General features: G+C 36.8%; 1 protein-coding gene across 1 annotated transcript; it reads left to right on the forward strand.

Annotated features, from left to right (window-relative positions):
- The first annotated feature begins 2,474 nt into the window (after positions 1-2,474).
- LOC110880067 (protein ROOT PRIMORDIUM DEFECTIVE 1) lies at positions 2,475-6,033 on the forward strand. The gene is made up of 3 exons (XM_035977507.1): positions 2,475-2,730; positions 3,508-4,973; positions 5,445-6,033. The coding sequence occupies exon 2, from the start codon at positions 3,536-3,538 to the stop codon at positions 4,904-4,906; it is 1,371 nt and encodes a 456-aa protein (XP_035833400.1). The 5' UTR covers positions 2,475-2,730; positions 3,508-3,535; the 3' UTR covers positions 4,907-4,973; positions 5,445-6,033.
- The last annotated feature ends 7,136 nt before the right edge of the window (positions 6,034-13,169 follow it).

Below are 13,169 nucleotides of genomic sequence, written 5' to 3' on the forward strand. Positions count from 1 at the left end.
AGCCTTCTCCTCTGGTCGATCACGCACACACTGTGTATGTGTGTGTTTTTATTTTGTTTTAATAAATAAACTTTTCCAACTATCTAACTTTGGTCCCTCAAGTTTGGTTAATTATTAAGTAGGTTACAACCTACTTATTTCTAATCCATATTCCCTCTTATTAATCGGGTTAAACATCCCTAGTTAACTTAGTGGGTTCAGGGAAGTTTATGACTAGGTTTATTTTAAGTCCCGTTGACTCGGGCCTTTTATCATTTTATTTCCTTAAAATCTTTTATTCACTTTTTATTTAATATTAGGATTATTTATTTAAATCCTAACATTTACCGGGTTACTTTTACCGCTAACGATATTTTACCCGTCTTTTAGTGTTAACGGGGTTTGATTACCAAACCCGTTTTCGGGGTGTTACAAAACAATACACAGTAATAATTCATTAAATTCTCACATGGTAAGCAAACAAGACATGGAATGAGAATGATCCATTGCATTCCCACATCCATTCCATTACCTTATACCAAACATACCCGTAGTATTTACTTTTTCTGTTAACAAAGGGGACATGTTTTATCTTACAGATAACAAATGGTACATAGTGTTTTATTTTGCAAGAATTGTCTGATTTACTCTTATTCGTTTACTCTAATTATTATAATTGTCTCTTACTTTTGAGAACTTTTAGACCTTGTAGCCAATTTTTAACCCATAAAATATTATAATAGTAAAATTATAAAAATATTAAAGAAGGCATCGACATCATCTTTGACCCATTCGAATATAACTTTTATCGAATTGCAGATAAAAATAAGCACGTCGTAAAGTATAGCTGAAATTTATAAAATATTATATTATTAAAATCACGAAAAGGGTAAACACTTGCATTATTTAAAAAATTAAACCGCCACGTAACTTTGATATATGTACGCTTGTACTTCACTCACCTATACATTAATAAATACAACTCGGTTTTGAGTAAAATTTATAGCTAAATGTAGATAAATAATAAGCACATCCCAATAGCATACTTGAGGTTTTATAAAATATCGTATCTTAAAAATTATAAGTAAAAAATAAAATATGTTTAAATTAATTATAAGAATAAAATAAAAAAATATAGGCAAATTGGAAATAAATAATCCCACCTTTTTTACTTTGGCTGAGAATAATCCAAAGTCAGTTATTAGCCGATAATAATCCGAACTAGTCATTTTTTTTTGTAAAATAGTCCGCCGTTAAAATAGCTTAACGGAGTTAAGTTTTTTTCCGAATTACAAACCAATGTTCTAGGGCTTTTGATCAGAACGAGGATACGAGTCGATTGATGTAAAACTTACCTCAAAATACTGCCCTCAACCCACGAAAACGGTGCTTCAATTCGGGTGTTTAAATTCCAATTAACAAAAATTAAGCCATTTCGAGCACAATTTCGAGGTAAGTTTTACACCAATCGACTCGTATCCTCGTTCTGATCAAAACCCTAAAACATCGGTTTGTAATTCGGAAAAAAAAACATAACTCCGATAAGCTATTTTAACGGCAGACTATTTTACAAAAAAATTACCAGTTCGGATTATTATCGGTTAATAACTGACTTGGTATCATTATCGGCCAAAGTTAAAAAGGTGGGATTATTTATTTCCAATTTGCCAAAAATATATTAAAAAAGGTATGTCACCCGCATAGCCTTTTAATGGTACGTATAATTTCAGATAGAGGTGCAAAAAATAAAACCGGGTATTATAACATACAACAAAGCCCGAAACCAAGTATTAAAAAACTGAGTATTCCCAACCCAGTTCCATAGTCGACCCTACCCGATGCAGGGCCGGTCCAAAGGGCTTCAGACCCTAGGCCCAGGCCTAGGGTCACCCAGATTAAAATGCCTCCAAAATCTGGTGTGCTTTCTTTATACTAGGCTTAGTTGTTAAACTATAATACAATGAATAACCCACTAAAAAAACCTGCAGTTGAAACAACCCATTAGTCCATTACCCAAATTGAAAGGTCTACAACCATTAGTTATTATATTAATCAAAAAAGACATTTTTAGAAGAACTTGATCATGATAATTTCATCAACAATTTGCCTCAATTAAAGCTAGAAAAATAAATTTTATTTAAACATATACTATATTTATAAAATAATGTAACTTAAATATTTTTTTTAACTACGCCAATTATAAAATTTTTTGTTTCGAATGGCCTATCTCAAGCCCGGGTAAAGAAGGAGGATTTTGTTACTAAATATGTTGAAAATGATAATTTTGCAAAAGACCCTCCACTTTATAGTTTGTTTAGGGCGTCCGAAAACGTAGAAACGGCCCTGCCGATGAGTATTTGCCAGGTCCATACCCGATGAGTATTTGCCAGGTCCCTACCCAATCAAAACCCGGAACCGAAAAACCGAAAATGAAAAACCCAATCACTCTCTTAGACCTCGTTTCATACCTAACCTGGGTATTGCAGCACCCGAGTTGACTATACCTGAAGCTGGTTTGATACCCTTGGGGAGAAAAAAGTTCAGTAAGAGCCCAGGCAGGCCCGCTATTGCTGGTGGCCCAACTCATCAACATTCTCAGTTGCACAACCGCTGTTTTTGAAACCTAGAAGCAACATCAGAGACACACAAAACAGTCAGTTCCTTCAAACGAAACCTAAACGACAGTTCAACAGCTCCCATTTTGACTTCTGGCTTCAAACGATTTCTCTTTCAGATTTAGTTTCCCTCGAGGTAAACTTTCTATTTTCGTCAATGGCTGTTTCAACTATTTCTTGTTGATATTTGGAAACTTTACAAATACAATAAGGTAGTATGTTGTATGTTCCATAGGTTTTGGGAACTATAGACAGTAGAAGGTGGGCTTGCGTTTACAATGATGAGTGACATGACAATGTTTCTTGGCTACGCTTTGTGATATCTGAATTTTGTGAATTAAGTTGTTTTGTGTTTGTTTTTGAGGAAGCATTAGAAAGTAGAAACCCTAGGATCATACCTGTCAACAGCGGCTATAGCGATCGCTATAGCGCGCTACGTAGGGAATCAATGTAGTGTCGCTATTTGCTCTATAGTGACTGATAGCAAGAATCGCCATACTTTGTGGATTTTTAAATATAAATAGCAATTAAATATAGCTATAAAATAGCTGGATTTTAGGTTTTTGTTAAATATACATGTAAAATAGCATATATACCACCGTATTTTGATATAATATACATATAAAAAAATTAATTATTTTTTCCTAGTGTATCGCTATTTATAAAATAGCCCTCCCTATCTCATCGCTACTGCTACGTAGCGTATAGGTAGCTTGTCGCTATTCGCCATTAACAACTATGTCTAGGATATGCCTGACATTTTTTTGTTGTTGTTAAATATGTATAATTGAATGTTAATTGTATAAACTTTTATCATAAACACTGATCCAAGAAAGGTTTTTTTTCTTTAATATGTGATTGTGCTTTTACAATTTGAACATGTGGCTTGATATTATTTCAATCTGATTCTCAGGTGTTAAACCCGAAACCTGTTCGCCAAAATGCACAAAATTTTTCGACCTTTGGTTCAAGTTTCAAAGTCAGTTTCAAGATCTCTACACCCACCGAACTTGATTCTGTTTTTCGTTCATGATTTTTCACAATCAACCTCAATTCCCAAAAAGCAACAACGGGTTAGAGATCATGGATACGACAACTACATGGAAATCGAGAAAAAAATACGCAAAGTTCTTAAAGTTCAAGAACTTATTCTCTCCCAGCCAAACTCTATGCTCTCATCAGCCCGTTTAGACAATCTTTCTCGCCGACTCGGGTTCAAACAGTTTGAAGCGGGCCGTTTTGTCCTCAAATTCCCACACATATTCGATGTTTTCGAACACCCGGTTCAACGTATACTTTACTGCAGACTTACAAGAAAAGCCCTTATCCAAATTCAGCAAGAAAACGAAGCCGTCATGGCCCAAATCGATGATTCCGTGACCCGTTTACGAAAGCTCCTAATGCTGTCAAACACTAAACGGTTAGGGCTAGAGCATGTACGGATTGCAAAGAGAGAGTTCGGGTTCCCGGAGGACTTTGAATATTCCGTAATTCTGAAACACCCCGAATTTTTTCGATTATTTGAAGATAAAGAAAGTAAAAGTAAGTACATCGAATTAGTCGAAAAAGACCCGGAACTCGGTGTCTGTGCTATAGAGAAAGTTAGGGAATACGAGTATCGAGAAAAAGGCGGAGACGCTGAAAACATACGGTTTTCGTTTATTATCAATTTCCCACCCGGGTTCAAAACCGGGAAGTATTACAAAATCGCCATTTGGAAATGGCAACGGCTTCCGTATTGGTCACCGTACGAGGACGTGTCGGGTTACGATATGCGATCACTCGAGGCTCAAAAGAGGATGGAAAAGAGGGCGGTTGCTATGATTCATGAAATATTATCGTTAACTGTCGAGAAAAAGATTAGTTTGGAGAGAATTGCACATTTTAGGATTACTATGAATCTGCCGAAAAAGCTTAAAGATTTTCTTCTTCAACATCAGGGAATATTTTATATTTCGACGCGAGGGAATTACGGGAAGCTTCATACGATTTTCTTGCGAGAAGCGTATAATAAGGGGGAATTGATTGAACCGAATGAGGTGTATTTGGCAAGACGACAGTTGGCTAAGCTGATCACTTTGAGGAGACTGAATACGGATCATCAGTTTGTTTATCATAGGAGGGAAAGTGTGAGTGATCGTTTTGACAGAGTTGACTTAGATCAAGTCAAAATTGGTTCTGAAAAGTCTTGGAATGAGGTCAAAATCGGTGATAATGAGCAGGGGAGTGATGGTTCAGAATCTGATTTGGAGAGTGATGGCGAGTGTTGTGGCGTTGATGAAGAAGATGAGGAAAACAAACTGATTGATTAATCTTTCTAGACTGTGCATTTTGTGAGTCGAAGCTTCCTTTTTTTAAAGAAACCAGATTATCAAATGGGTACCTTTCTTTTTTCCTTTTTGAAGACAAATTTATTGATTATACATTTATATACAAGGCCACTTGCCGCAGAAAACCAATTTTAAGTAGAGCATAAGCACTTGTATGCCAGCGCTTGGAATATAGGTGGTGATAAAATCGTCTTAACTTATTTATAAACAATAACTACACGTGTCTATACACACACATACATACACAGAGAGGGACGGTGTGTTCAATATAGAGCATTTTTTAAATAGAGAAACGCGAGAACCGCATAATGCATTTTGTATGTGGTTCTTGACAGATATAATGGAATGGGAAAAGAGAGTGGGGTAAACAATTACATAGCCGTGTAACGTGTTATGTATCACAATTAAAACAATAGGTATGAGTGTTTATGTGGTTTCCGCAGTTCTCTACTTACAACTGGTTTTTGTATTGAACGTCCTCTTTCATCGGTGGTGGTCGTCGTACTCGTGCTTTGAGCAGCCGACGACGCAGCTTCAACTAACGCTTAGGGTTGACATCAATCGTCTCGTCCTCTTCGGACCAAGATCAAAGCACATGGGTGACTCCTTTCATGGCACCTAACTCTCAGATGTCTCCGGAGAAAGGCGAGCTGCAGAAGACGAGAAGCTTTCCGTTGCAACGAACCACAAGTTTTCCAGAAGAGGATGATGTTGATAAAAGAGCTGAAAGGTTTATATCGAATTTTTATCGACAGTTGAAGATGGAAAGACAGGTTTCTTTGCAGCGAAAGCATACTAGCTTTGAGTCATCTAATACTTTTTCACCGTGATCGTGTATGAGGCGTTCTGAGCAAGTATTTTTATGATCAGATCGATGAAATCAGGTTTGATCAATATATATGGAGGTCTTTGTTTCGGTGATAAGATCTTCAGTTGTTTGTTTGATTTTGATTCTTTTATGAGTTCAGTACCCGAAAGGGGAAAAAAGAATTTGGCTGCTTGGATAGTCAGCTCTAAATTCTCTAAATTTTCATGTATATTCTTGTATAATAATAATGAGAATATTATGTAAATATTTATTTTTCATCTGAAATTTGGAGTTATTTTGATGTTGATAAAGGCAGATTGATTATGGCATTGCTTTTGGATTTTCGGTTTTTGGTCTCAATGCGGATAAAAGGGACTGAAACCAAATAGGCCTAATATTAACGTTTATGGCCGAACTGTTGCATTGATGGCTTTAGTGTAGATGGATCGGCGTGTGCCCTGACTTTTGGGTTTACTACAGAAAATCGACCATGTGTACATCATTGATTTGGCCGCCAGAGGGTGTCCCTCAGGGTTTATGCTCGGGACACCTTCTAGTGGTTTTTTCTACATGTTATAGTTCTGGTCCAAACTCGGTAAAAGCTACAACCTGTGATTAGAGTAACATTTATGTTGCTATAAACATCATGTTAAGCTTGTCTAGAATTAAAAAGAAAAAACACAAAAATAAGGATTACAAGGTTAAATTTGGCAAGTGGGTTGCTTTGTGATCAGTGTTATTAAACCTGGGCCAGTCGGCTGGTGGGATCGAGAACCAGGGTCATCACCTGTTTGCTTCGCATGGGCTGGACCGCTAACTAGTGAACATGCTGGTTTTTTTCGACTTTGCGGTTGAAGTGGCAAAGTGAGAACTGGGTTGAACCTTAATTTGCAGACTTATGGGCTGGACCGCTAACTAGTGAACATGCTGGTTTTTTTCGACTTTGCGGTTGAAGTGGCAAAGTGAGAACTGGGTTGAACCTTAATTTGCAGACTTGGTGGGTTCAAACCCAATTTGGTTTAGAATTTTTCGACTCAATTTATAGAGACCGGAATGCAAATCACTTCTATAAGAAACCTTTGAGTAAACTGCCATTTTGCTCTCTAAGGTTTGGTCACTTTTCCCACTTTAGTTCAAAACTCAAACCTTTTGCATCTGCGTCCCCATGATTTCAATTTTATTGTCATTTTGGTTCAAAAGTGAAATTAGCTTAGATTTCTAAAAAAAACTTGGTTTTTTGTCCTTTTCCTCAGTTTAGTGAAGGGCGGGCATTTTGGTCATTACAAATTTTATTATAACAAATTTTTAATTAAAATAATAAAATAAAATTCAATCTCATCTTCTTTCCAAATTAAACTCTAATCCAATAGAGGGCTCTCCTATAACCACATCCCCCAACTCTTTCTCTCCCTCTCTCTCTCTCTCTCTCACACACACACCCACCCCAACCATCATTCCCTACCACAACCACCATGCACCACCACTGCCATCGCCATTCACCACCACAACCACCACCAACATTCACAACCACAACCTCCCATCTCCACCACCACCACCTCCTCCCTCATCCATCCACTACCATCACACCATTCAACTTGGTGCTGAACCACAATCAACTCCAACAATATACTCTGGAACAAGGTGTGGATATCATCCACACTACCCCCTATGCCTATTCATATAAGTTCCGGAAAACACTTGCTCAGAAGAACTAGTCAAAGCCGACTCTAATGCCGCATTTCCAGCCATCAATCAACATTCAACACAACACACCAGTACCATCACACTCATAAACTGAAGAAGCATATTACCTATCATATTCTGAATCAATTACCTATCATATTCAAATCAAAAGCTTAATCAATCATGTTAATCGAGTTATGATCTTACTAAAAGCAACCGATCCACTGCAAAATTGACGCTTAAAACGCTCACATTATCCGTACAGATTACTAAAACATGCTAATTATATTAACGAAACAGCAAACTGATAAGCTACATTGTGTAATTTAAGGTTAAGGATCATGATGAATGATTGTGTGCCCTAGGTTTGACTAGACCAAAATTGATGGGAATTGAAAGGGTAAAACAATGAGGATGTGGAATTGGAGATGAAATACCTTCGCCGGTTAAGTTCTGTCGAAGAACAACAGTGAAATTCCGGTGACTGATGGTGTTGGTGGTGGTGGTGGTGGATGGATGAGGGAGGAGGTGGTGGTGGAGATGAGAGGTTGTGGTTGTGAACGTTGGTGGTGGTTGTGGTGGTGAATGGCGATGGCAGTGGTGGTGCACGGTGGTGGTTGTCACACCCCAACCAATGGCGGAAACATCGGGATGAGACGCAGTGTGAAGATTGCTCGAGACATCATAACACTATTTGTGACGATAATTAAATAATCCCCATTTCATTTCATAACTTTCAATTGTCAACATTACATAAACTCAAGTAACAACTTCAAAAGAAATACATGATAACATAAGCAAAACTGATACGACATATTAAACCTAAACGTCTATATGTGTATCTAGGCATCAACGCTACTTCTTTTCATAGCATCGTCATCATCAACCTGTAACATGTTTAAAATACAATTCAATGCAAAAGCAAAGGCGAGTATACAAGTTTGGTACGTACATAACAAAAGATAAGTTTTAAACAATTCCTCATAGCAAGCATGTGATTCAAGATAAACATTTAAACATGGCATGTGTCTAACATATCAAACCAAGGAAACGCAATATGCTCATGACATAACCGATGATAAAGGGCGGGTCGTTAATCCTATAGCGCTACATATGTCACGGTTTGGCTCGTACGAAGTTAATGATAAATTCAACACATAAGATTCACCCAAGTTTAAAGTATCAAGCCATCACGTATACAAGCATGTTATAGGAATGTTCATGTGTTTAAGCGAAATGTTCATGTGTAAGTTTGTTGATAGATAAAACATGTTACTCCCCAAAAGTGATAAAAGTAAAAGGGGGAATACGAGTATACTCACCTAATTGCTAAGTCTTCCGATTATCCAATTGTTGATGAGTGTAAGAGATGGAAAGGATGGAACACCGACGTCTCGAGATTATAAGTGTTTGTGGTTGTAATTCCTTGTAAAATAACGCACGAGTAAAGATTGGAACAATTCAAGAGAACGAACGAGAGGGTTTGACTTAGATATTTAAAATGTCTCGAACTCATTATTTGTAGGTAAAAAAAATAAGTAATCCTAATATTTATTGTTTATAGATTATAGATTAAATATTTAAACATTTTATTTTATTATAAAAATTAACATTAGTGTTATAAAAGAATTATAATAATTCTTTATTAAAGGCTTTATTTAAAGAAATGAGTTAATCAATAAAACCTTTGGATTTGAATTATACTCACAAATTCTAAAAAAAGGTTTAAGAAGATAAATTTTGGTTTATATAAACATGTTTCAAAAAGAAAACAGATTGTATAATAAACTTTAGTATACATATAAACATGTTTTGTTTAAAAGAATACATGTTTTGTTTTGCGGATTCTTACGAAAAACTGGGCAGAGTTTCCTCTGTTTTTGGACGATCCCGACGATACAAGTCGTCAATGTTTTTGCCAAAATTCAACAATAATAAAAACAATATATATCTATATTCCCGCCAAATGTTAGAATATCATTAAACGTCAGTTGTATTGGTTCGAGCTTGATTAGTTATAAAAATATATAAACACGATACTATAAAAATAATCGCCTCACTAAATTTTACCGAACGTCGAATCTGAACAAAGTGTGACCGTTGACCCGTTAGTCGACTGGGTTTGACCAGTTGACTGCTGAGTTGACCATGTTTGACCGAACCGAAAACGGAACCAAATCTGACCCGGACTGAACCGTTGACTCGCTGACTGCCTTAGACCTGTGTTGACCAGTCAACCCGCTGAGTTGACCGGGCTGGCGGAACCAAAACCGGCTAACTGAACCCGAACCAAAAATAAAGTCCAAAACTTGAACCGAGACCCGAGTCGGAACCGAAACTGAAATACAAAACAATCGGTTTGAATCGGAATTTGAGTAGAGTAAAACCCGAATCAAAGCTGAATCAGAAGTAACCGAACCTGTAGTGTTGTTGACGAAAATCAAGCCGAACTTACATAACCCAAACTAAACTCGAAACCCGCTGAATAACATTTGTCGTCCTGCACCACTGTCGCCGCCGGCCACCGCCTTGGACCACCCGGAACCACCTCACCCGCTGGCACCGCTGGCCGCCGCCGTCGCCTGAGGCCGCTGCTCACCGGTCGAACGCCATCATCCTCTTCACCCTCCTTCGTCACTAGCATAAAAAAAACAACGGCAACAACTTCATCATCGACCATCAGCGGCGGTCGTCGGCGGGGCGACGCCGACTCTCTCTCTCCATCGTTTCTCCCTCTCTGTCACTGCCAAACTCCACCGCCGCCGTGAATCTCGTTTCTGATTTGTGAGTATGGGGTGTTATAGAGTAGATGGGGGTGAGGTAAATGATGTGAGATTAGGGTTTTCAAATAATGGAATGAGGGAGATGAAGTATGGGTGCTGGCAGTAGAGATCGAGAGGGGGAAAGTGTAGGTGTGAGAGATGGGTAAGTTTGAACTTCATAAGTGTGTGTGTATTGTTACTTGTAGTTTCAAATAAATGCCAAGAAAAAAAAGGTGAGGAGGGATGAAGTTGCGTACTGTTGAACATAAAGGAGATTAGGGTTTGCTTAGTGTCTTATACTTAGGGTTTAATTAGTGGGCTTTGGGTTTGGGCCCAAGGCCCACAAGCCCAATCTCTGTGTTTAAATGGCCCGTCATCACCTACGAACCCGTTTTTAAAACCGAACATTACCTAAGAGCGTAAAATAAAATTTTTAGATAAAAAATATATGTGTAAACATAGTGTCGATATTCATCGTTTCGCGTTTTAAATCCGTTTTCTCGATTCGGTTTCGATTGAAATTCTTAAAATAGAAAGGCGATCACGTCTTTCCTTAAAACCATGGAAATATGGAAATACGAGGCGTTACAGTCTCCCCTCCTTTAGGAAATTTCGTCACGAAATTTGTTTAGAAGGAAAACGTGAAAGGGTTTTGGCAAACATAAGAGGGTTGCTTAAAATTGAGGCTTTAAAGTTTGTGACAACAGAGAATAATTTAGGTATACGGGTGAACGATTGTTCCAATAAACGATTATGAGTGTACGAATAGCATAAGTGTCGAATAGACCAAGGTAGCGTGTTAAGAATGAATTCTCGTCATGGATCATTGGATATAATGCGTTTGTGAGTGGCTTAAAGTTTGTATTAGGTCCAAAAGGTCTACAAAACACTGAATTTCTCACGGCACATTTTACGAAAGTTTGGTAACATAGTGAAAACACTTATATATAGGAAGTACCAACGGCGTATCCACCATGTTTTGACCACGTTACGTCCGTTTCGTATTCGGTGTCATGTTACATCCCGTGTCTTACCATACACAGTAGTACACTCTATGGTTTTTCATACGCTCATCACTATAACCCCGTGTGCACCGGCGATTATATTGACCGTCGCATAATCCGCATAGCTTGTACTAGTCGTGTATGAGTCAGGGTATACATAATTTAAAATTAAGAATGTGTACGTGTAAGAATGTAGTATGTAAGCAAGTCCATGCTTAAGTATGTATGAGACCCATGTAAGCAAATCACTCGGATTACGCTCGCGTATGGGTACGAACGTATGAATTATGAGTTTAAGTATGAATATGCACGTATGTATGAGCATAGATATGAATATGAATGTGAATATAGGTGTAAAACATGAAGGTTAAGTATGAATAAAATATATGTGTATGAATATAAGTGTAAACAAAGTTGTACTAGTGTAGATGGAACATAAAGTGTCTGAACATGAATGTGAATGTACTATAAGCATGAATGTAAGTACAATGTAAATGTATAATTGAGAGTGTATGTATAAACGTAAAACGTATGAATTTTGAACCACGAGTATAACAAAAATGTGTAAGTGTGAACGTTAGTGAAGGCATAAAATGTATAAGTATGGATGTAGGAAATAATGATTTTGTCTATAGTATAAATCGAAATATACGAGTTTATGCGCGTAAGAGACTAAAAGTTTTGAGTATGAAAGAAGAATGGAACGAGTGACATGCGTGAGATTGTTGTGAGTTATTGACTAAAACGTGTAAAATGTTATGTATGTATAATGGTTTGAGCAAAACGTGAAGTTTATTGAATCAAAATAGGTTGAGTTGGCATGGTACGTAGAATTTAGTTTGTGGTTGTAAAGAAGATATAAAACATCTATTGGTTACGTGAAACGTACTTTGTAAAAAGAATGGAAATGCTACTACGGTTTTAAAAGAGATTACATAACTTGAAAATTTGTCGGTCCTTATGAAGTCTCCTTGCCCACGTGTTTTGAAGTTAATTGACATATCGAGTGAGGTTTTGAAAAGTTCTAGAGATTAATAAGTTTACGCCGTTTTAAGTAACTTTGTATTAGAAAGTTTCGAAGTTTACAGATTTTCGTGAAAAGTTGATCCTTTAGAAAAAGGAATTTGGTATATGGACTTAGTGTTTGCTGAAAAAGCGTCTTTTAATAAAATGTTTTATTGCTTTTGAAAGAAGTTTTAGTAAATGTTGAATAATATTTGTAATATTTTATAAGTGTTTCAATAGTTATGTTGAATACAAAATTTTGTAAGCAATGGTTTTGTTGTGTCACACCCCGACCACGTTAAAACAATAAACCGTGGCGGAAACGTCGGGGAGTGTTGTAACAGAATCATTGTTTCAAAACACACGGAATATTGAAGTTTTGTTTTATTAAACATTATACGTTTATATCGTCTTGAAATCTAACAAACAAGTTAAACATAGTCTATCATTGTTATTAAGTCACTAAGGCCTCGTCCAGTCCTATATGAGTGTGCATTCTAGCAATCGACATCAATCAACAATACCTGAAACATATGTGAAAACAAAGTCAGCAAAGAAATGCTGGCGAGTACATAGGTTTTATGAGAGTGTCGGATTCATGGCTAGTTTATATGTTGCAGTACCTTGTTAGACTACAAGAGTCAAAATACAAACCTTGTTTTGAAAAATATAGTATTGCAACATAAATAACCAACTCAAATCAAACTGGTTATAGTTTGTTATAAAATCTCGTAGCCATGATTCTTAACCCAAAACATTTGTTTTAGTAAAATAATTTGGAAATATCTCGTTAATAAAACTCGTATGGTTTATATCATTTCAAAAACCTCGTTGTGTGACATCGTTTTAAAATCGTTTCCCCAGTGAACTAAATAATGACACAAAATGTAGTATGATAAGAGCATTTATATATAAGATGTACCAGCGGCGTATCTACCATGCTATTATCATGCTACACCTGTCCCATGATTTAATCACATCCC

Source organism: Helianthus annuus, chromosome 9 (assembly GCF_002127325.2).
Source record: "Helianthus annuus cultivar XRQ/B chromosome 9, HanXRQr2.0-SUNRISE, whole genome shotgun sequence".
NCBI lineage: Eukaryota > Viridiplantae > Streptophyta > Magnoliopsida > Asterales > Asteraceae > Helianthus > Helianthus annuus.

Excerpts from the sequence above, each read along its gene's own strand:
- LOC110880067 (XM_035977507.1), top strand. The coding sequence starts at position 3,536 with ATGCACAAAATTTTTCGACCTTTGGTTCAAGTTTCAAAGTCAGTTTCA.